Below are 24,056 nucleotides of genomic sequence, written 5' to 3' on the forward strand. Positions count from 1 at the left end.
CCCTGCCCCACCCCCCACATGCATGCCTCACAGACACATATTCACATATATACACAATACACAATACAACTACACAATGCACATGTACACTCTGCATAAACACACATGTACATAAAACACATGCACTCAATAGACACAGTAAACACAGACACACAATATACTCTCCATATGTACACACACATGCATGTTGCATGCTTAGCGCATCAGAGAGGTGCTGTGTGAGGTCCATAGGAGAGGATCCCCTCAGGGCATAGAGGATGTGGGGGACTTCTGAGGGTCTCAGTTTGCCCCTTCTGAGCCCTTCCTTCGACTCACAGTCTTGGAACATCCAGGCTGTAAGGACTTCTGGGGATCATCTCATCCAACCCTCCTCATGTAAGAGGAGAGTGAGGCCCAGAGAAGTCTGCCCAAGGTCTCATTGGCTCATGAGCAGCAGAGCCCAGATTTTAACCCAGTTGTCTGATTGCAGTGTCAGCGTGCTTGATATTTGAGGGGTTGGGACTGGACAGTTGTTTTGTCAGTGTTTGGGATAGGTGGGTGGGTGGAAGGAGATAGGGAGACCCTGACCCTCCTTACAGAATTCCATCCTTGACCAAGGAACTCTTTTGTCCCCTTCTTTGTCTTTCCCCAGAGATGCCCCGGCTGGACCCGGTCAGCATTGTGGAGAAACATTACTCTGTCATTCAGCCCACCGTGAGCCACAGTGGCTTCCTCTTCAAGACAGCCTCTGTGGCCAAGCACCTGCAGGAGCGCCGTGCCCGAGAAGGTGAGTGCCACTCCTCCCTCATCCCAGCCATCTGCCTCTTTTTCCTAGCTTAGGCATCTCATACTTCATTCCCTGAATGACAGGCCCATAAGAGAATATGTAGGTGAGAGGAGATACATGGCTTCTGCCCTTACAAAGCTTACAATCCAGTAAAGTTGAGAACCTCATGCACAGTGTGACATAAGAAGGGTCATTGAGAGGGGCACAGGAAAGGTTGAGTGAGGCCTGAGAGGGCACAGTGTTGTGGGCAGGAGAGATCAGAAGGGCTTTTTGGAGGAGGTGAAGTCTGAGTTGAGTTATGGAGGATAGGGAAGGATTTGGTCAGTGAAGAGAAGGAGGGAGGGCATACCAGGCATGGGAGATGGTTTTGGGCAAAGGTATGGGGGTAGGAGAGCTAAGCTGAAGTTCCAGCTCCTACACATTCTCTTAGTTGTTAATTTTGTCCCCCCTCCACCAAATAAACAAACGAAAAACTTACTTTGGACCGACTCTGTTTTATATATAAATAATTATGTGCAGGTTTTTTCCCCCAATAGAATTGTGAGGTCCCTCTTGGCATCTTCAATGCCTGGCACATATCAGATGCTTAATAAATGTTTCTTTAGTGAATGAATGAATGTTTGGGGTCAAGGTCATCCAATTTAACTAGAATGTCAGATAGAAGGTTCCTGAAGGAATATAGTCGGTGATGCCACTGGAAAGAGCATCAGTTAGTGGGCAGCTCTGAATTCTAGCCTGATCATTCTGAACTCAACTCAGTATGAACTTTGCCCAGGGCTAACTGTAAGACACAGCATATTAAGAGGATCATGAGTTATTCTTTCGTCCCTGTTATAAAACCTTCATGAGTCTTTGGAGAAGGAAACCTGAACTTCTACTGATCAGACTCGTCCTTAGGTGATGGGTGATGGGTGAAACAACCAACTTTTACTAGGTATCTGCTATGCAGAACCCTCCCCCTGCCATTGGCTGGGAGCAGGTGGGTTGGTGGGTGGATATAGAAAAAAGAGAGGGCCAGATCCCTACCCTCAGGGGTCTCTACAGTCTTAACCTGGGAAGCTGACTGTGACCACCCCTGTAGAGTATTATAACTGAAGTTTAGGGGCTTCCAATACAGTCCGATAGGGTCAGTGATGGACGATTTCTTGAAAGAAACCAGTTCTCCCCACATTCTCCAGGGTACAGGAGGGTACAGGAGCCTCCCCAGGGTGGGGCGTGGGGTGGGAAAAGAGGCGGGAGACCTCAAATGGGGTCTGGATGTACAAGCGGCGGGCCCTGGGGGACCTCAAATTCTCTCCCTCCTCCTCCCCTTTGCCTTGAGCAGAGTTCAGTCGACGCTGGTGTGTTCTCAGTGATGGAGTCCTGAGTTACTATGAGAATGAGCGAGCTGTCATGCCTAATGGAGAAATCCGAGCTAGTGAGATTGTTTGCCTGGCTGTACCCCCATCTGACACCCACGGGTGAGCCCCCTTCTAGCCGCCTTCCCAGCCCAGCCTTGCCCTGCCCAGCCCAGCTCCTACACTTTCTCTCTTGCATAGGGCTTCTGCCAAGTTCTGTCCTTTCCCTTGAAAACTCTTTGCACTGGTCTCCCACCTCTTTATCTCAGGGCCTCTTCCAATTCGTCCTCTCAAACATGGAACCCTAGCTAGGCAGAGCAATTAGGAGCCCTGGGTCGTAGTCCCAACTCCTCATGATCTTGGACAAATTTTCCCCTCTTTTTAATTCTGATCTCCAATAATTCTGTGATTCTGAAATTCGCTGAGCTGTGATTCTATGTTTTGTGTATCCAATTCCCTATTCTGAGATTCTAGAAGTCCATGTTCTTCTGTTTTACAATATTCTAGAATCCTGTATATCATGTTTCTAGGATTCTCAAATTCTGTGTTTTAAGCTTATGTGTTCTGTGATCTAGAAACTCTGCCTTATGATGAACATTCTTCAAGGTGTCACTGTTCCTCACTTCCCCAACCCTGCCCCCCCCAAAAAAAAATCTCCATAGCTCCACCCTCTCTGCCAAGGCATGAGAACAAGAGAACCATTTACAGACTGAATCCTTAGTGCTGAGGAAAGCCTGGGTGGGTTGAATCAAAGAAGAAAATTTGAGAGACAGATTTGGAGAGAAGACAGAGACTGGGGTGATAGGGATTGACAGAAGAGAAGGTGAGGAGAGGGTCTTGAGGTGGATGGGAGACAGAGAGGGAAGCTATGAGGTGGGTGAAGGCAAGGGGCCCAGCCCTAAGCCTTTCTTCTCTCCCATTCCTTTGTCCCTTTCTCTCTCCAGCTTTGACAGTACCTTTGAAGTGTACACAGAGACTGAGAGGATGTACCTGTTTGCATCAGAAAGCCCAGACCTGGCCCGAGAATGGGTCAAGTGTATTGCTAAGGTGGGTGTGCTTAGTGGGTATAGGGAGGTGTGGCAGGGCCAGGATGGAGCCTTTCTAGATCTATCTGTTTACAAGTCTTCACACTCTAAGGGAAGACCAGAGAAGCAAAAAGAGAGGCCACATCCTTATTGCTGAAGCAGTCAGGGAGGGCTTCCTAGAGAAGGCAGGACTTGGCCCTATATGAATTGAGGGGGGATGAGTGGGGGAAGGGCTGTGATCCAGCTGTTGGCTTTCATTTTCATTCCAGACTTCCTGTAGCCTTGACTTTTGTTAGGCCTCTATTACATTAATCCTCTTCTTTTCCACACCATCTATGAATGTGGGAGACTGAACTAGGACTGATCATCCAGGAGAAAACCTGGCAGGGAAACTGGTGGAGAGAATGGGGCACAGGAACAGGGAAGATGACAGTGGAGGGGCTTTTCCTAACACTGAGGCCTCCACCTGATGAGGGATGCTGGAGGAAGGCCTAGAATAAGTCAGGTTTCCAGGGTCTGGAGATAAGAGTTTGCCTGAGGTAACCCTACTATTCTCCCACTCCTTCCTTCCTATAGGCCTTTGTGCCTGCCCACGCAGAGGAGCTGCTGTGCAGGGACTTTGAGCGCCTGGGCCGCCTCTCATATAAGGCTGGCCTCAGCCTGCAACGGACCCAAGAAGGCTGGTTTGCATTGGCTGGCTCCGAGCTCCGAGTGGTATTCAAGGAGAGCCCCAGCGAGGAGGCCCTACATCTCAGAAAGCTGCAAGAGCTGTGTAGGCAGGACCCTTCTGCTCCCCTTCCCCTGAAGGTTGCTCACTTACTGTGTGACTCTGGATAAGTCACTTTCCCCTCCCTGGCCCATTTCCTCATTTGTAAAATAAAGGAATGGGGAGGGTGGACTGGATGATCTTTGAGTTGCCACAATGATTTTGGTCTTACTGATTCTCTGTTCAGAGGCCTGTGGTGCCCATCGCAGCTTTCCCACCAATTCAAGGCATGACCCTGCTCAGGGTTCTGTCCACTCTCTTCTAAACTGAGGGATGTGGCCTGGATGACCTCTAAGGTTCCTTCTAGCTTTGACCTTTGACCCTGGATCCAGTTAGATCCTCTCCTTGGAGGTCAGATCTACACACTGCTCCGCTCCTTCCACCCCCCTTTCCTCCAGTCCTGGGTGGGACAGATTGATGGCTCCCCAGGCCCTGCTGTGTCTTCTCTTCCCTGTGCATAGGACCACACATGAGTCCTCACATGGGGTGATGGATGTGCATGCTGTACTGGGGACTGACCACTAAGGAGCGGGGAGAGGAGAGGGGCACAGATGTGTGTGTGTGTATGTCTGAACCTATCCTCTCCTTCCCCAGCAATCGAAGGGGATAAGGAAGTCCTTGTACTGGTGGAGAGGGGGAGGTGAGAATGGGGGCACCAGGGGGTGGGGCGGAGGGAAGACATCAGCTGCTTCCATTGGTCCCTGGGGGCACCTTGGCATGGGACATTTCTTTAATCTTGAAGACCCTTGGAGCAGGGAGGGGGAAGGAAGCAGCGTTCCAGATAATCCACAAAGTTACAAAATTTCCCAAAGCAGAGTGTAGCACTGCACATGGCTACAGAGGGCAGAATCAGGAGCAATGGGGAGATGGCCAAAGGTGAGGAGAGGAAGTCACAAGGAGTTTTTGATGGCAGGAAAACTCCCTGTCCCAGAGGAGAGCAGGCTGCCTAACCAGAGGCTGGAGAAGTACTTCTTAAATCCTATGCAGATACAGGGTGGACTAGCTGCTCCTTGAGGTTCCTTCCTGCTTTGAGACTCTGTGTTTCTGGTCCCTGAGCTTGGAATTGGGAGCACTGGGTTCTTCCCAATGTTGCCGTTGACTCCTGTAACCTCATCCCTAGACTCTGGTTTTAATGTCTCTAAAAGGATGGGCTCGGGTGGGGTGATCCCTAATGATCCTTCTTTCTGACAATATGAGAATTCATAAGGGAGCCCTGTGGATAGGATAGGGAGGGTGAATCCCATTGGATTTCCTGGAGGTGACATTGACTGGGCTCTGGGCCCAGGACCCTGTATATCCAGGGGGAGAGGAAGCTGGACTTCACCGGATGGCTTGGGGCCATCCAGAAGGCAGCAGCGAGCTCTGGGGACACTCTGTCTGAGCAGCAGCTGGGGGACTCTGATATCCCTGTCATTGTCTACCGATGCATAGACTACATCACACAGTGTGGTGAGTGGAGGGTCTGGGTGGGCTATCCCTCCGCTTCTCGAAGGACCCATTAATTCTCCCCTATGATGCCCCCTCCTCTCCCTGGTTGTCTAGGATTGACCTCCGAGGGCATCTACCGTAAGTGCGGGCAGACATCAAAGACACAGCGGGTGCTGGACAGCCTGCGTCGGGATGCCCGCTCCGTGCGTCTCAAAGAAGGGGAGCACCACGTGGACGATGTTTCCTCTGCTCTCAAGCGCTTCCTGCGGGATCTGCCCGATGGACTCTTCACGCGGACTCAGCGCAGTGCTTGGCTCGATACAGCAGGTGCTGGTGCCAAGTGGGCCTATGGGCTGACTGGCTGACAGACAGACAGACTGACTGACAGTAGCCAACAGAAAGACCGAGCCAACAGCAGATCGATGGACAGACTGACTAACTCAGCTGGACAGATGGGCCTGCAGACAAGCCAGTATGGTGAAGAGCCCTGAGATATCATGCCGAAGGGACTGGATGTTTGGCTTGGGAGAGAGGCCTTAACGGTGACCTGAGAGCTCTCATCCCATGCAGAAGGGCTGTCCTGGGGAAGACTTGTACTGCTTGGCCTCAAAAGGCAGAACCAAGAACAGTGTGGGGTGGGTAGGATGGAGTCTCCAAATGATAAGCTGAGGCTTGAGGTAAAGAAAAACTTGTTAATGACTGGGCTGTTCTGATGTGGAAGGGGCTGCCCCCAAGGCAGTGGCAGCCTCCTAACTGGAGGTCTTCAAACAAAGGCTCAATAACCACTTCCGGTATGTGGTGGACAGGATTCCTTTTCAGCTACAGGTTGGACTAGGTGGCTGCTGTGATCCACTCTCACTTTGACTTTGTGACTGATGGATGGACAGATGGATTTGCTAATTAATAAATGAATTGACTGATAGAAGGACTGATCAAATGGTTGTCCAGCTGCCTGCCTGCCTGCCTGACAAAACAACCTGACAGACTGTTCGACTGAATGACCAACTTCCCCAGCTGACCTCCCCCTCCCCTGACTCCCCAGCCCTTTCCCTTGCCTCCCTCTCCTGCTAGATTCCCAGTACTGTATGGCACTGGACAGAACAACTCCTGTCCTCATCATCTGCCAGCCTCTGGGGTTTCTTGTGTGTGTGAAGGCCCAGGGTGGGTGCTGGGGGAATCTGGCCTGGGAAAAGCTGGCTAGGGCTGGGAAGGAAACCAGAGGGGTCCTAGGCCCCAGAGGGCCCAGACCTCACACCTTCCTGTCTCCTCTCCCCAGCAATCGAGAATGAGGAAGAGAAGATTTCTAGGTACCAGGAACTCTTGGGGCTCTTGCCCCCTGTCAACCGGGCCACAGTGAAGGCCCTCATCAGCCACCTGTACTGGTGAGAGACAGAGAAGACAGTTTCTTCACATCTTCTCTCCCTCCCCTCCCCCCAAAGCCCCAAGCTGGCCCATCCTATCCATGAACCTTGAAGCCACAAGAAAAAGGATCTGGGGTCCCGTGCCCTCCCCCTGGGAAAAATTTCCCTCTCTTTTCTCCCCCAGGCCCAGAACCATCTGGGCTTTGTGACTACAGTCATTTTGTGGTTCTTTCTGTCCTGGGGTCTTTTTCTGATGTCTCCGAGCATTCCAAGGGAAGGGGATTTAAGGGGTTTATCAGAATAGGACTCTGAGTCAAGGTCTTCTTACTCTTCATAGTGTACAGTGCTTCTCGGAGACCAATCAGATGAACACCCACAACTTGGCAATTGTCTTCGGGCCCACGCTTTTCCAGACAGATGGTCAGGACTACAAGGCTGGCCGAGTAGTGGAGGACCTCATCGATCACTATGTGCAAGTGTTCAGCGTATGTCTCAGGGAGTGGTGATGGCAATAGAAAAATCTGGAAGCCTTGGGTCTCTTGTCCCAATAGGTCCCAAACCCAGGACCAGGAGGGAACCAGCTCTGTATAATGGAGGCTGCCCCGGAGTGGGAATCAGGATACCTGGTTTTCTAGTGCTGGTTCTATCTCTTAACTTGTGGCATGTTCTTGAATAAGCCACTTCTCTTCTCTTGTCTTTGGTATTACTTTTCATAAAAAGAGGGGATCAGACTAGATGCTGTCTCAAGTCCCTTAGAACATAGAACATAAAATGTCAGAGCTAGAAGAGACCTTAGAACAGAAGAGGAGACAACATGCGTGGATCAGTGGAGAGGAGGAAGGTTTTGGAGTCAGAGATCTTGGCTCTGCCTCTCAGTAACTCTGACCTTGGGCAAGTCCCAGTGTTGTTTGCCTCGGGGAAGTGGGAGCATTTTCTGCCCTGTGCCCTGTTTCCTTGCCTCTAAAATGAGACGCTTGGATGAGATGGCCTCTGAGACCTCCCTTACCTCTAAATCTATGATCTACAAGATAGTCAGAATATAGAGTGTCATACCTGGCAGGGACTTGGGCTTACCTTAGTTTACTAACTGAGATTGTATGACTTGATGAAGAAAGGCTAGCTGCACTTACATTATACACACATAAAGGCTTAAAAAGAGAGAGAATCCTAATTTTGCAGAGTGCAGAGTCCTAATTTTGTGGTTGGGGAAACTGAAGTCCACAAAGAGAAGGGATTTTCCCAAGGTCACATGGGGAGTCCTCACATCCAGTGACCTCCTATGGGACTCTGGTGGGGAATTTGGGAGAGGGTAGCTAGACCAGCCACCTATCCCCATCACAGGCAACGTCCCCATCATCCCTCTCAATTCTTTATCCTCTCCCTTCTCCCCACAGGTGGATGAGGAGGAACTGAGGAAGCAACGAGAGGAGATCACAGCCATTGTCAAGATGAGGGTGGCAGGCTCGGCCAGTGGGACACAGGTGAGGCAGCTAGAGCCCTGGGCGGCCCCGCAGCTCCAACCAAGCTCCAGCTTGCCCTGGTTTTTGATTCTTTCTCTTTCTCCCTTTCCTGGCCTTTCTTCATGGACCCTCCAGATCACTAAGGAAAGAGACCTCCTCCTGTCTCTAGGCAGCTGCTCCCTGCCTGTCCTTTCCCCTGCCCCTTCAATTCCTCAGCTTCTTTCATTCTTTCACGTGGTTAACAAGCATTTCTTAAGTGTTTACTGTGTGCTAGGCACTGTGCTTTGCTAGGGATAGGTGCTATATAAAGACCAGAACAAAAAACAGACCCTGTCTTCAAGTCAGCCAGTCAATTGAGAGTCAACTATCGTTTATTAAATGCTTACCTGGGCCAGGTGCTGGCCTAAGTGCTGGGGGTACTTTTGTTCTGTTTTTTGTTTTCAGTCCTGTTTGACTCTTTGTGACCCTATTTGGAATTTTCTTGGCAAAGATACTGGAGTGGTCTGCCATTCCCTTCTCTGGCTGATTTTAAGATCAGGAAACTGAGGCAACCAGGGCTAAGTGACTTGCCCAGGGTCACACAACTTGTAAGTGTCTGAGGCCAGATTTGAACTCATGTAGATGAGCCTTCCAGACTCCAGGCCCGGTACTCTATCTACCACACCACCTAGCTGGGGATACAAAGAAAGACAAAAACAGGGTCCCTGCTCTCAAGGAACTCCCAGTTAAGGGGGGAAGACTACATGCCAACAACTGTGTACAAACAAAATAAACGGAAGGAGTGTAAATGGAGACTAGTCTCAGAGGGACTACATTGGGGGGTGGGGGGTGGAGCATGGAGAGCCTGCAAAGACTTTTTGCAGAAGGTGGTATGGGAATTGGACAGTGTGAAGGGAGCATGTTCTCCCCTTTCCTGCCTGGGAGTCCAGCACCCATGCTGCTCCTGGGGTGGGTTGGGCACATTTTCAGAAGCAGAGATGCCGATGGGCTAGAGCAGAGCCTGGGATCTGTCCTCTGGTTCACAGAGGGGCCACAGGGGTGTGGAGTTGGAAGGAGGGCTCCCAGATGTCATAGAGCCTCAGATCTGTCAGGGACCTCAGGGGTCACAGAATCTCAAAATTCTAAGGAACCCAAGAAGGCATCCATTCCAGCCTCTTTGCTTGAAGCAACATCACAGTAATAACAACTCACATCTTGGTGGTGCCTTAAGGATGACACCATCCATTCTTCCCAACAATGCTGTAAGATGAGCGATGCAGTATTAATCCCCCTTTGTAGAAGAGGAAATGGGCTTAGTAAAGGTTGTTATCAGCCCTTGGTCACACAGATAGTCATTGTCACAGGATCTGAACTCAAGATTTGCATGTTTTCCATCTCCAAGCAGTCATGAAGACTTGCAGGGTTGGGGAGCTCACTACCTGTCCCTAGACCCTTCCACTTTGGGACAGCTTTGATTATTAGGAGAGTTCATGATTTGGATGCTCTGTGCCTTACTCCTGCCTCTGCACCTTTCCCTAATTGTGGCTCCTTAGTTGTGATTTCTGCAGCCAAGTAGGACAAGTCTGATGGCCCTTCCACATGGCAGCCCTCCGAATCCACGTTGAGTGCCTGCTAGGGAATAGGGAGAGGGGAAGGCTTAGCAGCAGCTGGGTAGAAAAGGGCATCAGGCAACCTGCTCCTGCCCTGGGGAAGCACCCTTTTGCTCTCTCACTGAGGATGTACACCACCATTCCTTTACCCTTGCTCAACCCCGTGCCCCCCAGCTCACCTCCAAGAGCTTCCTACTTAAGTTCACCTTGGCCAGACCCCTTTTCTCACCTCACCTCAGAGTTTCCCTCCACAGCCAGGCTCCTGTTTCCTCTCATGCTTTCTAATGTTTGTGCTCCACTTTTCCGGATTCCTCCCTGCTCTAACCTTGCCCAACCCTAGGCAAACCTCTCTTAAGAGAGGGATAGTTTGGAGGGTAAGTGATATGGAAGAGGCCCTAGGGGTCAGAAGATCATAGATTTTAGATCCAGAAGGATGAAAAGTGACTCAAATGCTGCCCTAAGGGAACTTGGGAGGGGGGTAGATAGGACATGGGCACATGTGATGTAACCATGACGCATGGAAGAGCATAATGAGGGTCAGTGAGTCAGTTTGCAAGCGTTTGTTAAGTATTTTGTAAGTCTGCAAGCCTGGCTCTGGACTAAGTGCTGAGGAGGCATGGAAAGGTCAGTGCAAAACCAAAAGAAAGGACTCTAGGAAGTCCTGTGGCAGGAGAAGAGACTTCCAGCTGGGAGGAGTCTGGCACCTGGGCCATGCTGTGAAGAGGAAGGATTTCAGCAGGTAGAGATGAGAGAGGGAGTCTATTCAGTTACTGATATGTGAGGATAAGAGAGGCCAGAATAACTAATAGTAATAATAACAGCGGTAGCATTTCTGTAGCAAGTACTGTGTGCCAAGCACTGTGCCACAGACTTTGAAAATATAAATACATTTGATTCTCACAACAACCCTGGCAGATAGAAGCCATTATTAGCCCCATTTTACAGTTGAGAACACTGTGGCAGTTAGAGGTTAAGTGACTTGTCCAGGGTCCCACAGCTAGGAAGTATCTGAGGCCAGATTTGAACTCAGGTCTTCCTTACTCCAGGCGTAGGGGTTCAACCCTGCACTATGGTCCAGGAGATAGAACAAGTGATTCAGTTTGGCTGGAATGGAGGCTATAAATGATGGTGATGATGGTGGCAATAGCAGCAGCAAGGATGATAGCCCCTCTTCTTTAAGGCTTTAAGGCAGCACAGTAGGTAGAGGGTCAAACCTGGAGTTAGGAAGACCTCAGACATTCACTGGCTGGGTCTGGCAAATCACTTCACTTCTCTCTGCCTCAGTTTCCTCAACTGTAAAATGGGGATAATAATAGCACCTTCCTCCCAGGGTTATGAAGAGTGAATGAGACAATATTTGTAAAGCACTAAGCGCATAGTAGGCACTTAATAAATGCTCATTTTCTTCTAAAAAATTCTTGATGTCTTGTTATTAGCATCACCTTAGCCTATCTGTCTGTCTCTCTCTTCCGCTGTTTCTGTTCCCACTCCTATGTCCCAAAAGCTATCACTTGTAACAGAGAATAAGGCAAGGAGAAAAAACTGAGCGATTCAGCAAAACTGACAAGCTCTGTGCGTGTCTGATAGTGTGTACAAGATTTGACACCCACAGTACCCCTTCTCCAAAGAAGGAAGGGAAGTGCATTTTAAAAACCTCTTGAATTGTATGGCATTCAGGGGTTGTTTGTTTTTTATTTTTTCATGTGTTTGGGGTAGCTGTGTGGCGTAGTTTAAAGAGCTCTGGGCCTGGAGTCAGAAATACCCAAGTTCAAATCTAGCCTCCGACACTTAGAAGCTGTGTGACCCTGGGCAAGTCACTTAACCACTGGTTGCCTGCCTCAGTTTCTTCATCCATGAAATGCGTGTAGTAACAGTACCTACCTCGCAGAGTTGTTGTGAGGATCAAATGAAGTAATGTCTATAAAAGTGCTAACACTGTGCCTGGCACATAGCGTAGAGTTCCTATAGAAATGTTGGCTGTTGTTACTGTGGTGTTTGTTCTCCCCATTTACATCATCAATGGACACTATCTTTCTGACTCTGCTTACTTTGCTTTGTATCAGTTCATGGAAGTCTTTTCATGCTCCTCTATATTTTTCCTATCCATTGTTTCTTGTAGTATAGGACTATTCCCGCAGTCAATGGACATCTCCTTTGTTTCCAATTCTTTGCTAATAAAATCCTTTTCTAACAACAGCCCTGGGTGCTAGATAGTATGAGAATTTTCTCATTCCATTGTTTTTAGTCACATCCTACTCTTCGTGACCCCATTTGGGGTTTTCTTGGCAGAGATACTGGAATGGTTTGCCATTTCCTACTCCAGCTCATTTTATAGATGAGGAAACTGAGGCAAACAGGGTTAAGTGACTTGCTCAGGGTCACCCAACTTGTAAGTGTTTGAGGCCATACTTGAACTCAGAATGATGAGTCTTCCTGACTCCAGGCCCAGCACTCTAGGCACTGTGCCATGCAATTGCTCCACAAGAATAACCATCCCTATTTACAGAAAAGGAAACTGAAACTTAGAGAATTTTTGACCTCCCTAAGCCTTAATTAGTGGCAGAGGATAGACTCAAACTTAGGCTACCTGACCCCATGTCTAGTGTTCTTTTCCTCCAACATGAAGCTACTTTGGGGTTACATTTGTCCCCCCACTGAACAGGATTCATCTCACCATCCCTGGGGGACAGATTCATGACAACTTCTCATTCAGTGATTCCAAGAACTTAGGCAAGTGAATTCCTCTTCTCTGGATCCAGGTGTTATAGACTCCCCAACAGAGCCAGAGTGGGCCCTCAGAGGGAATCTAATTCCAGTCTTACAATGGCTAACTGACACCAACAAGAAGGATCTATTTTTATATTCTGTCTACTTGGCAACAAACTGGTCCTATTTATTCCACTGTCCCTAATTCCTTTGCCCTTTGCCAGCCTAGTGCCCCCCAGCTCACCTCCACCAGACCCCTTCTACTAAAGTTCACCTTGGTCTGACCCCCTTCTCTCATGTCCCTTCAGCTAGACTCTCCTACTACCCTCCTTGACCACGTCTTCTATTTCTCCTCATATTGCCCAACCTCCCTGTGCTTAACTTTTCTAACTCCTCCCTCTCCTGCTCCCCCTCTCCCCAACCTGACCAACTCTAGACAGAGCAATTCCTAGAAGGGATCGTTCAGGGGATGAGAGATATGGGAGAGGTCCTAGAGGTCATAAAATCATAGATTTTTGAGCAAGAAGGAACCTTTGAGGTCACTGAGTTCAGCCTCCTTTATTTTATAAATGAGGGAACTGAATGAAGCACAGAGACATGGAGGGACTTGCTCAGTCTCTTAGGCAGGATTCGAACCTGCTCTGTTCAAATCTAATGCTCTGTCCTATGTGTTATACTGTCCTCAGCTTTCTATTGTTCCACATGTTTCAGAGGATAGAAGGAAGTTGCCAGAGCACAGTATTCTTTAGGTGAGGCTTCTATCCCTGTTCTTCCCCTTTCACCTCTCTGACTCCCTCTCTTCTCCCCTCCTCAGCATGCTGGAGATTTCATCTGCACCGTATACCTGGAAAAGAAGGCAACAGAGACTGAGCAGCATGTTAAGGTGAGGTCTCAGTGACTCAGGAACCCCAATACCAGTCCTGGCTTCTGCTCATGGATCTGTCCTTGGTGCTATAGCCCATCCACCCCCAAGCCTATCAAACAGGACACTTGGTACCTCCCTGTTAGTTCTGTCTTCCAGGGAACTGAGCACTGGGATTTTCTGGAGCTGATCTGAATGGAGTTCAGAGCTAATATAAGCCATTCATAAAAGTAGGATCTGGATGGAATTAAAGAGATGATCGTAGTAATGATAAGTCTGTTTACAAAGCATTTTCCTCAAAATAGATCTGTGAGGTAGTAGATAGTTCAAGGTTTCCATTTTTTGGTGTGAAGGAACTGAGGCTTACTGAGTGAGCTTGCTCCAGTCACACAGCTAGCTACAACTGTGGTTCCCATTTTTGTGGCTCTTTAAGGTTCAAAATATACAACTACCTTATGTATGTAGTAGGTGGCAAAAATGTTATCATTTTGGAAATGGAGAAACTGAGGCTCAGAAAAGTAAAATGACTTTCTTTGAATCAGCCAGAAGTTAATGTGAAAAAGCCCAAATCCTAGCTTTCTGACTCCTAGGCCTCATACATAATTGATATTTGAAGGGAGCTTGGAGAGGTTGGTCCTATAAGGATGGAGTACGGTGGCCATAGCTAACCCAGTCAAATTCAGAGCTCCTACAATGATAGGTTCATAATTTAGAGCAGGAAGGAGCTTATAAGTCATCTAGTTGGCCAACTCCCTCATTTTACAAATGAAGAAACTAAGACCCAGAGAGGTCACACAGCTAGTAGATTTCTGCGGCAGGATTTGAATCCAAGACTTTGGACTACAAATCTGATGTTCTTTCCATGATACTTTGCTGGAGGGGGTAGGAGGGGGCGCGGGGCAATAGCTGGACCAAAGTCTGGAGTCCTGGTGAACTCGGGCTTTCCTTCATGGCTTAAGCTTTTGGGGACAGTAGTCTTCTGGGGTTAGGAAAGGATGGTTATATCTCTTTATGCCTCTTCCCTTCAGATCCCAGCTTCCATGACAGCCCAGGAGCTCACCATGGAGATCCTAGATCGTAGGAATGTGAGGATAAAAGAAAAGGACTATTGGACCTGTTTTGAAGTCAATGAGAGGGAAGAGGCAGGTAAGTGGCCTTTGGAATATGGATGGAGTAGATAGCATGCACAGAGATTTGTGCTAGATTCTGTTACTTCATGGTCATGTGAACCAGGGCCACTCACTATAGCAATCTGAATGAGGGCTCTCTGTGTGAGTACTGGGGGTTGTAAAATGAGAAGACTTGATTAATTTCTCCCATCCATTTCGGTTCCTGTGTTTCACAGCAAAGGCTTCTCTAAAGGAGTGTGGTAACTCTACATCTGTACTATGAGAGTGAAAAGGAGAAAACTCATACATAAGTCTTATATATCCAAATGAGATTTATTAAATAATATCCTGTACTGAGGCCTCTAGAAGTCTAGAGACAGGAGCAGGGTGGGTGTTACAATCTTCCAGATCTTCTTCTAGGTTGGGGGATGATTGGCAGATCTCTAAATTTTTCCCCTTTTGTACAGGAAAAGGTGCATCTCATGCCCCTCTTCCCCCCCTCTTCAGGAGATTCAGCAGGATGTTTGGTGACAAGATTTTATTTATCTGTCTGTTTCCGTATCTGAACTTTGGGATCATTGCTCTCAGTGAATGGTTGAGAGGGATGAGAATATGAAATTGGAATGTTCCCCATTCTACTCAGAGTTGGCTAACAAAGGAGGCAGAAGAAGAATACTTTATTTATGATCTCATATACTATGAGACAGACCAATTGGTCTGAATTCAGTTCTTATACAGAGTTATATTTTGGGGGACAAGAAGACTTTCTCATCTTATTTACAGCAAAAAAAAGTCAGAAGCAATTACAATTACATAGGTATACAGGAGATTAATCCGTTAATATGGGCATGAAGCTTCCCTGGGGAATTCTGTCTCAAAATTGCTTAGCTGTTGCCAGGATGATGGCCTCAGGTCGTTCTTTCAAGTGAGGACCAAAGGCCCTTTGATGGAGATGCTTATAGTTTTTCCCCTGGGGACTCTCTGTATGAATGTTAACTCAGATTGTATAGTGGAGGAGAAGAAAACATAAGGATCCCCAAGGGGTGGGGGAGGCCTCAGTTATTAATATAGCTGCATATAAATATGTGTATATGTGTATGTGTTCTCTGGTAAGCAATGTCAATTCATTTACATTCCCTAGAAGAGGGATGACACAGTTATAAAATTCCAAAAAGCAATCATGCTGATACAAATCTTAAGAGCGGTCATAGACATGACAAAGGAGACACTATAAAAACATCATGGCAGTTGTAACTTAAGAGGCCTATAGCATCATGATGGTGATGGGATGAGGGTTGGAGATACCTGGCTGATTATCACCGTGTCCTAGGGTAGTTATAGCATTAGTGATGATGGTGTACATGGTAGTGACCATGGTGGCTGGGGGCTGATGATGAAGGGGAGGAAAGTGGTGATGATACATGTTGGTGGTTATCACAGATGTCCGAGTTACAAGGGACTTCAAAGGTGAAATTGTCTGATCTGTACCTGAATAGAAATCCTTCCTACAATATCTCCCTAAGATGCCATTCATTCTCTGCTTGCGCACCTCCTTTGAGGAGGGATCTACCACCTTCTAGGGATACCTATTCTGCTTCCAAACACCTTTTAGATGCTGCACATCAAAAGCCATAGCTTACCCTGTGCAGCTCTTTTCTGTGTTTCCCATAAATTTTGTTAACAGGACTCCCATGATGTGCTAGAGGCTTTTCTGTCTAGGTCAGAGATGCCCCAAGGCATTCAGGATAGCTTTCTGGAGGCTGTGAACTTGGGTGGGAAAAAATTACATCTTTATTTCAATATAATTGGCTTTCTTTGTAATCCTACATATTTTGTTTTGTGTAATTAAAAACATTATTCTGAGAAAGGGTCACTAGACTGCCAAAAGGATCTACGACACAAAAAACACATTAAGAACTCCTACTCTAGGTCTTTTTAACTTTGCAAGGATACCTGAACAGGGTTGGGCCATTTCTTTTGCTTTTGCTAGGTGACTGGCTCACTTCTCTTTCTTATCATGCATCTCCTGAGAATCTCTTGTTTGAACATCACCTAGATTTCTCCCTGTATCCCTCCTCCTACCTCTTATTGTGCTATCTTCTATAATGAAGAATTAAAAAAAAAAGTCTTTAAAATAAAAAAAAATGAGGAAAAAAAAACTCAACAAAAACCAACCAACACACCAAAACCCTCTGGCATGTGCATCGTTCCAACCTCATGTACCACTACAAAGGAGCGGGGGGAGGGACCTTCTTGTATATCTTCACTGGGGCTAACCTTGTTCAATTTCACAACATTCAATTCTGATTGCTTTGTGGTGGTGGTTCTTTCCATTTACGTTGTTGTAGTCGTTTTGGATATTGTTTTCCTGGCTCTGCTGACTTCACTATGCATCAGTTTCCTGGATATCTCTTACACAACATTTTGATGCACAAGTTATTATTGGAAATGTGTTGCCAACCTATTTATATCTGGCATGCATTCTCCCATTGCCCCTTGATTGTCTTGTGATTTTAAGTCTTTGTAGATTGTGGTGTACCATGACTTGAAGCATAGCGTCACCCAGAAGAGGATTAAGACTGGTGTTAAAAAGATATTTTTTTTTGTTTCAGGGGATAGCTTGAGATTGTGGGAAGAATTATGCAGTTTCCAAAATACCATTCTTCCTCTTCTCATTCTCCTTATCAATTCTGGACTCAATTAATTGTCCAACTGCAGTGTCTATCTAAGATATATGAATAGATGGATCAACTTTTGGGGTTATTCATCCAGCTCCTTCATTCACTTGATCTTTCCCATGAAGACTGTTAGTATGAACTCTTTTGAATGATTGTAAATCTCATTTAGGAATCTCTTCTGTGTTCCAAGGTTTGGTACCATCAGCCCAAATCTGTCTCACAACGTCGCAGCCTTGTTGTAAGAAAAATGCCTACATCAGCAATTTAAATGGGAACAATTCATATTATTGTTTACATGACTTCCTGTTTTCTATCTCTTTTTGTTAGAGTTAGAATTTTTAAATTCTTTTCTCTTCCAGACCAACTTTCTTTAGAGGATGTTAGACCAACGAATCTTAACTCTCTTTTTTTTTCTGATTTTTAAAATCTGCTCTCCCAAAACCTAGGGTGAATGTACAACTATGCCAAGTTTGTCTCTTCTTTATCAAGAACTCTCTCACGAAGTGATCACTTCCCCCCCAAAGTTCCTGTGGTTTCTTCTTCAGCAACCAGAACATCCTGCTTGGTTATAATTAGATCCAAAATAACAGCTCCCCTTCTCCTACTTTCTCTACCTTTCAAAGGATAAAACTATCATTAAGGCAAGCCAAGAAGGCAAGCTTCTCTGCTTTTTGGAAGAGAGTAAACTCCAGCAGGTCTGGGTAGTCAGAGTTCCCTGTCACCACATCATACCCTCCATGTCAGATCTGTTATCTGTTTCCCACTCCACATCTCTTCTCTCCTTCTGTCTGGGTGGTCTTTAGTATACTTCCACGACGATAGCACTTCTGTTTCCTCTGACCTTCGTCCAGATGCTTTCCACTATGGCTTTGCTCCTGTGGTTCCTAGGTTTCCTCACGTGAGGAAGGTGGTAATGATTCTGATGTTGATTAATGATCATAAGAGTGAATACAATGGTTTTGGTGGTGATTGCCTTGATAAAGATAGTAATAGTGATATTGGTGATGAAGGTGCTGTTGCTGGTGATTGGTTGGAGATGATGATTGTAACAGTGGTGATCAAATATATGGTTACAATAATGATAACTACTGTGATGGTGGTGGTGATGGAAATGGTGAGAAGATATTGATAGTGACAGTGATTTATCTGGAGAGGATGAAGGCAATAGGGATGATCAAGAATACGATGATAATAGTGATGACCACCATGATAACGACAGAGATGATGGTGATTATGCCAGCGGTTGCTGTGGAGATGATAATAGCTAGACTGGTACCATGTTGGTGGCGTTGGCATTGATAACATTGTTGTCCACAGAGAGGCCACTGCACTACACTGAGAAGGTCCTCCCGATCTTGCACAGCCTGGGGACTGACAGTCATCTGGTGGTAAAGAAGTACCTGGCCATGGAGGCCATGCTCATGTACCTAGGTAAGAAGCTTTTTACTGACTTACCCTCTCCCTTTCCCCACTCCAGGGTCCTATTCCTTCCACTCTCAGGCATTGGCCAGATTTCATACCTTCTGTGTCTTCCAATTCCTCTCTTAGGGAGAGATACAGCTCCTATCCTCAGTGACAGCCATGTTTATGGGAGAGACAGAGCCTTGCCCTCAGGGAGCTCCTAGTCCGAGGGAGACATGTTCCTGCCCTTAGGCACTCCCAGCTTTTGGTGGGGGTGGGGTCATACCTTTGTCCTTAGGGAGCCCCTGGTCTTGGGAGAGGGGGGATACGCAGCCTCTCCCCTCATCCCCTTCTCCCCTCCCTCTCCAGCCAGCAAGGTAGGGGATACCAAGCATGGCATGATGAAGTTCCGTGAGGATCGAAACCTCTTGGGCCTGGGCCTCTCCACAGGCAGCTTCCATGACCGTTACTTCATGCTCAATGGCAGCTATCTAAGGCTCTTCAAGGAAATCAGAGTGAGTTATGGGTCAGCTCCTCTCCCATCCCCAATAGCCTGTGCACTCAGACTCCCACACACTGATTCAGTTCCTTCTCGGTCAGAGTTAGGCTACTGTTTTATAGGTTATTCCTAGGCTACCTTTGACTCCTCTGTGTTATTGAGAGAGAGGATGATATGGATCTCTGAGCCCTCTCTGGAGGCAGACATCCTCCTGTGGGCATGGGCCATGCCCCCTCCCCGTGACATGTGTATCTGTGCTTTCTCAGGCCTTAGATCATGGTGTGCTCATCACAGTATGTACATGTATGTACTATGTGTGCTTGGTCATGGCATGTACCTGTGTTATCCTGTGTACATATTTGTACACAGGTCATATATGCTCTGGGCTGGTGGTCACATTTTTCATGGTGATCCATACTGGCAGTCACACTTATCCCTGCCCTGCAAACAATCACATATACCTGACTCATTCTAGCACCAGTAGCCATTGGCTTCCTCCATCCACACATGGCCCTGCTACTCATTTTATCTCAGCCTCATCAGGGATGCACCCCCCCGTCCTGGCTCCCATAACCCCCCCAATCCTCTGTCAAACAGAACCTGAAGCAGCACAGTGGGGGCCTTGAGAACGTGAGTAGTACCCGAGCCTCAGGCCAGCTCCAGTGGCTGGCTGGCGGCTGCTGTGGCATTGCTGCCTTACACACCGTGGGGAAGAGTCGGGTCAGGGATGGGTCTGGGTGAGGCATGATGGGCATGGCTCCTCTTCCTTCTCCACCCTCTTGCTTCTCCCCACACCTTCTTTCCATTTCTGCAGCCTCACAGGGACATGGTACTCGGCTCAGTTGGAAGTTGGGTTTGTGTCAGGGATATCTGCCAAGTTCTGCTCCACACACAGCTGCCTCTGTTTCCTTCCTGCATCCTCCTTCCAGCATCTGTCCTGGCCACATCTCCCTTGGCCTCTGGTACCTCTTGCAGCAGCAGGCAACTATACATGGCCTTTGCCTTCAGCTACCTGTGGTTTAGAGGACTAAGCCAGTGCTTTTGGTTGGTTCTCAGGACACCTGAATCCTCCTGAAGCTGTGTCCCACCTCCTCTTCATGGCACTTCGATGTCTCTGAGGCACAGCCCCTCCTGGCTTCCTGCCTGGTGCTTTCTTTTTCTTCAGGCTGCCTCTCCTCATTCTTGCTGGACTTCAGAGATGGGAGGCTCCCTTGCCTTTCCTGGTTTCCAGTCTCCTGGCCCCAAGGAAGTTATTCTTTGCCTCTGTCTGACTTCTCTGTGTAATTAGAGTTCAGAGTCTCTTGTCCCATTGTCCCAAGATTCTTTTCTCTTGAGACTTAAAGAGAGGTCTGTCTGCTCTTCCCCTGACCAAGGCATCTGAACTCCTTGGCCCTAGTAGCCCTGGCTTCTGCCTCTTAGGACCTCCTGGCCCCAGGGAGCAACATCAGCTCATCTTGCTAAGCCATCTGCCTTGGGCCTGGCACTCAGAACCTCTGGTCAGCCTTACCTTTTTATTCCTTTTTAATCAACTTCCATCTGATTAGTGGCAGTCAGTGGGGTCATTTACTGTGGCCCTGAAGCAACCCTTCCTGGCCTCCAGGGCTGTCCCAGTCCTCTTCTGTTGATAGTCAAAGCTGGGTATTTCTTATCCTGGGGGCTGCTGTTCCAGGATCTCCTCCTATCCTCCCTTTCCCTAAGGATGGTTCTCATCCTGACTCACTTTCTCTTCCTTCTTTCAAGCACGAACCCTATACAAAAATACACAGCTGCTAATGCTGAGTCTCCAAGTTCCCAGAGTCCCAGAGTCAGATTTGTCTCCATCTTCAAGAAAAGTTCAAAGTGTGAGTGTGTCTCACTGCCCCCTGCCCTGTCCTCCCCCACAGCCTCTTCTTCACAAAGGATGAGTTGTCCTCGGCTCAATTTAGCATTTCCAGGTAGACCACTTCAAACAACACATCTGGACCAGTACTGCTTCTTCCTCCCTTTTGTACATAGTAGCCCCTTAAGAAAGCACACAGTCCTTTTCAGTTTTTGAAGAATGTTTATTCCTCATAGCTACATCTGTGAGTGCTCATGTCTGGGGCATTCCTGCAGTGTGTGGGAAGCTGGGCTGGAGATGACCTCCAAGCTCCCTTCTGCTTCTGAGAGCCAAGAATCCAAGATTCTATCAGCCCAGGATTCTGCAAGTCTAAGATTTTCAAAGCCTAGGATGATTAGTTTTTCAAATTATTGTTTTTATGTCACCCTTTTTCCCTTCTGAATATATCCCTCCCCTTTCTCTGTTCATTCTTTGGAACAAAGCAAAAAAAATTTTTTTTTGACCGGTACAAGAAAAACTAGCCAACACATCCGTAAGGTCTGATAGTGTCTCCCATGTACCAGACCCAGAATTCTTCACTTCTTCAAAGAAGTCACTTTTCAGTTTTGCCTGACTCTTTGTGACCCCATTTGAAGTTTTCTTGGCAAACAAACTGGTCTGCCATTTCCTTCTCTAGCTCATTTTACAGATGAGGCAACTGAAGCAAATAGGGTTAAGCGATTTACCTGGAGTCACACAGCTAGTAAGTGTCTGAGGCCAGGTTTGAACTCTGGAAGATAAGTCTTCCAGATTCTAGACCCAGCGCTCTGCCACCTAGTTGTCCAAACAAGACAGAGGCTTGCATTTTCCCTCATCTTTTGATCCAAAGCTAGGATTCTGTGGGTCTCTGATTTAGCAGTTCTGAGAGGTAGATTGGAGTAAGTGGAGTGAAGGCTGAACTTGGAATCAGGAGAAACCAGAGCTCAAAACCTCCATGATACTTCTCTGGGCACTCCTAAGTACCTTTCCGAGCTTTCATTTTCTCATGCTTGCAACAGAGGATCACAATCCCTGCACTGCCTACTTCGTAGAGCCATTGTGAGGTTCAGAGAAGATCTGCAGAGGGTTTTTGGACAGCTGTAGAAATGTGGGTTGCTATTATCACTATCACTTCAGGAATGATGGACTTTGAGAGTCAGAGGACATGGCTTAGAAAATCCTGACTCTTGACTTTTACTCCTTTGTGACCTTGAACAAGTCATTTCTTTCTAGACCTCTCTTTCCTCATCTGTAAAATGAAGAGATTAGAAGAGGATCTGAGGTTACCTTCCCACTCCAGATGGATGATTCTGAGTCCTGGACCCTAAGATTCTATGAACTCTGGAGGAGCCAGGGGATGAGACCTGGGAGTGGGGGAGGGAGGTGGCTCATGAAAAGCATGTGCTGATTCATTTATGGGCCTAGCTGCCCCTCAGCAGTAAGGCTCACCTCCCTCTAACTAACTGGCCAGCAGTAGTCATGGTGCCCTGAGGACAGGTCAAGTCAGGGCTGGGGATGGGGAAGAAGGCAGGGATTATGGACTGCAGGCTTGCTCAGGTACAGTGGAAAGAGCATCAGAATTAGAGGAAGAGTGTGCTGGTAAATATTTAACAACTGGCTCTCTACATGCATGGCACACTTTTATAGTTTTATCCACATTATTGATATTTTTTCCATGACTCTCAAATCTAGAAATCACAGAATAATGTATCAAACCCCGCTTTTTAGCATTCACACATTTCCAAGGTGTAAATGCTCACGCTGAATATTTTAAAATTTAACAACTGGCTTTCCACATGTATGATGTACTTTTAAAGTTTAATCTGTATTATTACTATGCAGATTGTTAATATTCATGACTTTCTCAAGTCTAGAAATCAACAAAACAATGAAATGAAGCCCTGATTTACAGCATTTGTACATTTCCAAGGTGTAAATGCTCACAGTCAATATGTTAAAATTTAACAATTGAATCTTAAGCTGGCTCTAGCACAACCCTGAGTTATGAGTGAGGAAGACCTGAGTGAGAATCCTACCTCTTCCATTTCCTGCTGTGTGACCTTGAGCTGATCCTTTAACCTCTCTGAGCCTGAGTTTCCTCATCTGCCTATAGCATGATGAGGTTGGACTTCTTGGCCTCTGAGGTCCTTTCTAACTCCAGATTCATGAACCCAGGTCTGGGCAAAGTCCAAAGATAAAAAGAAAAAGAGACTTTCTTGCTTCTTGAAGGATCTACACAGCTTCCCTCTTTACCTGGTCCCCCTTGATTCCCTACTGATCTCTCCTTCCTTTTCTGGGTCCCAGTGAACTAGCGATGGGGCTCAGCCCTGAGGAGCTGCTGGGGAAGACTGTATGGCCTGCCATCTTCCACCCCTCACCCCCATCCTCTCTCCCCCCTCTCAGACCTCACAAGTTAGCTTCCCTGCATCACCAGCCTCCCTTTCTCCACTGGACCTTGATGTTGGGCCCCAGGGCCGATTGGTTGGTTGGTTCTCCAACATCTCTCAGCTATGTTCTTAGAAAACTTTTTTTAAACATGGAGCTATCTGTCTCAGTAGTATATACCAAAGTGCTCTGGGTTCTCCTTAACCCTGGGGCTAAGTAAGAGCCCTAACTAAGAGTCAGGAAATTTGGGTTTGATTCATAGGCTCTGCTGCTGCCTCACTGTGTCCCCTTGGGTAAACGTCCTCCCCATTCTCTGCAAAATGAGGGAACTGTCAGACTCTGTCACAAGGTTTTGTAAACTTCCCTATTTTTGCTGTTTTCCAAACTTGCCTCCAATCAAGGGCCTGAGCCAAGGTCCCCAGGGTTTTCCTGATTCCCATGCTCAAGACTAATCTGTCACTCTGGATCCCCAGTGATCTTCCCTTCCTTCTTCTTCTACCACTTAGACTGAGTGCCTACTCTGTCCCCTCTTCTCTTTCTTCCCGTTCTTCCATCATATGGCTTTCCTTGGTGGTTGCTTGTTTTTTTCCCACATGAGAGAAGACATTGGGCACCAGGGAAGGGGACTGAGATACCTGTAAAAAGTAAACCATGTCTAGACTAGGGGACCCTTGAATTTCTGAAGTTATTCTGTGCCATTGATGTTCCCCAATCTTTCCCAGTCTAGGAGAGCTCTCAATTACCTTTTCTATACATAGAGCTCTCCCTGCAACAGCCACCTTACCTCAGTGGTTCTGAGGTCTGCCCTCTGGGGCTAAGCAAGAGTCCTGGACTGGGAATCAGAATC

General features: G+C 47.2%; 1 protein-coding gene across 10 annotated transcripts in view; it reads left to right on the forward strand.

Annotated features, from left to right (window-relative positions):
* The window catches only part of ARAP1 (ArfGAP with RhoGAP domain, ankyrin repeat and PH domain 1), a 104,449-nt gene that overhangs the window by 71,999 nt on the left and 8,394 nt on the right, over positions 1–24,056 (forward strand). For 7 of the 10 annotated variants that reach the window (XM_072610949.1, XM_072610947.1, XM_072610952.1 and 4 more), the window contains 15 exons: positions 632–766; positions 2,091–2,226; positions 3,048–3,150; positions 3,705–3,900; positions 4,489–4,534; positions 5,180–5,343; positions 5,437–5,649; positions 6,599–6,704; positions 7,021–7,168; positions 8,078–8,164; positions 13,253–13,321; positions 14,329–14,446; positions 18,405–18,518; positions 18,858–19,003; positions 19,585–19,617. In XM_072610949.1, coding sequence (XP_072467050.1) covers positions 632–766; positions 2,091–2,226; positions 3,048–3,150; positions 3,705–3,900; positions 4,489–4,534; positions 5,180–5,343; positions 5,437–5,649; positions 6,599–6,704; positions 7,021–7,168; positions 8,078–8,164; positions 13,253–13,321; positions 14,329–14,446; positions 18,405–18,518; positions 18,858–19,003; positions 19,585–19,617 — 1,814 coding nt within the window. The remainder of the gene's footprint in view (positions 1–631; positions 767–2,090; positions 2,227–3,047; positions 3,151–3,704; positions 3,901–4,488; positions 4,535–5,179; positions 5,344–5,436; positions 5,650–6,598; positions 6,705–7,020; positions 7,169–8,077; positions 8,165–13,252; positions 13,322–14,328; positions 14,447–18,404; positions 18,519–18,857; positions 19,004–19,584; positions 19,618–24,056) is intronic. The other 3 variants (XM_072610951.1, XM_072610950.1, XM_072610953.1) reach the window with 1 other exon arrangement.

Source organism: Notamacropus eugenii, chromosome 5, assembly GCF_028372415.1.
Source record: "Notamacropus eugenii isolate mMacEug1 chromosome 5, mMacEug1.pri_v2, whole genome shotgun sequence".
NCBI classification, from domain to species: domain Eukaryota; kingdom Metazoa; phylum Chordata; class Mammalia; order Diprotodontia; family Macropodidae; genus Notamacropus; species Notamacropus eugenii.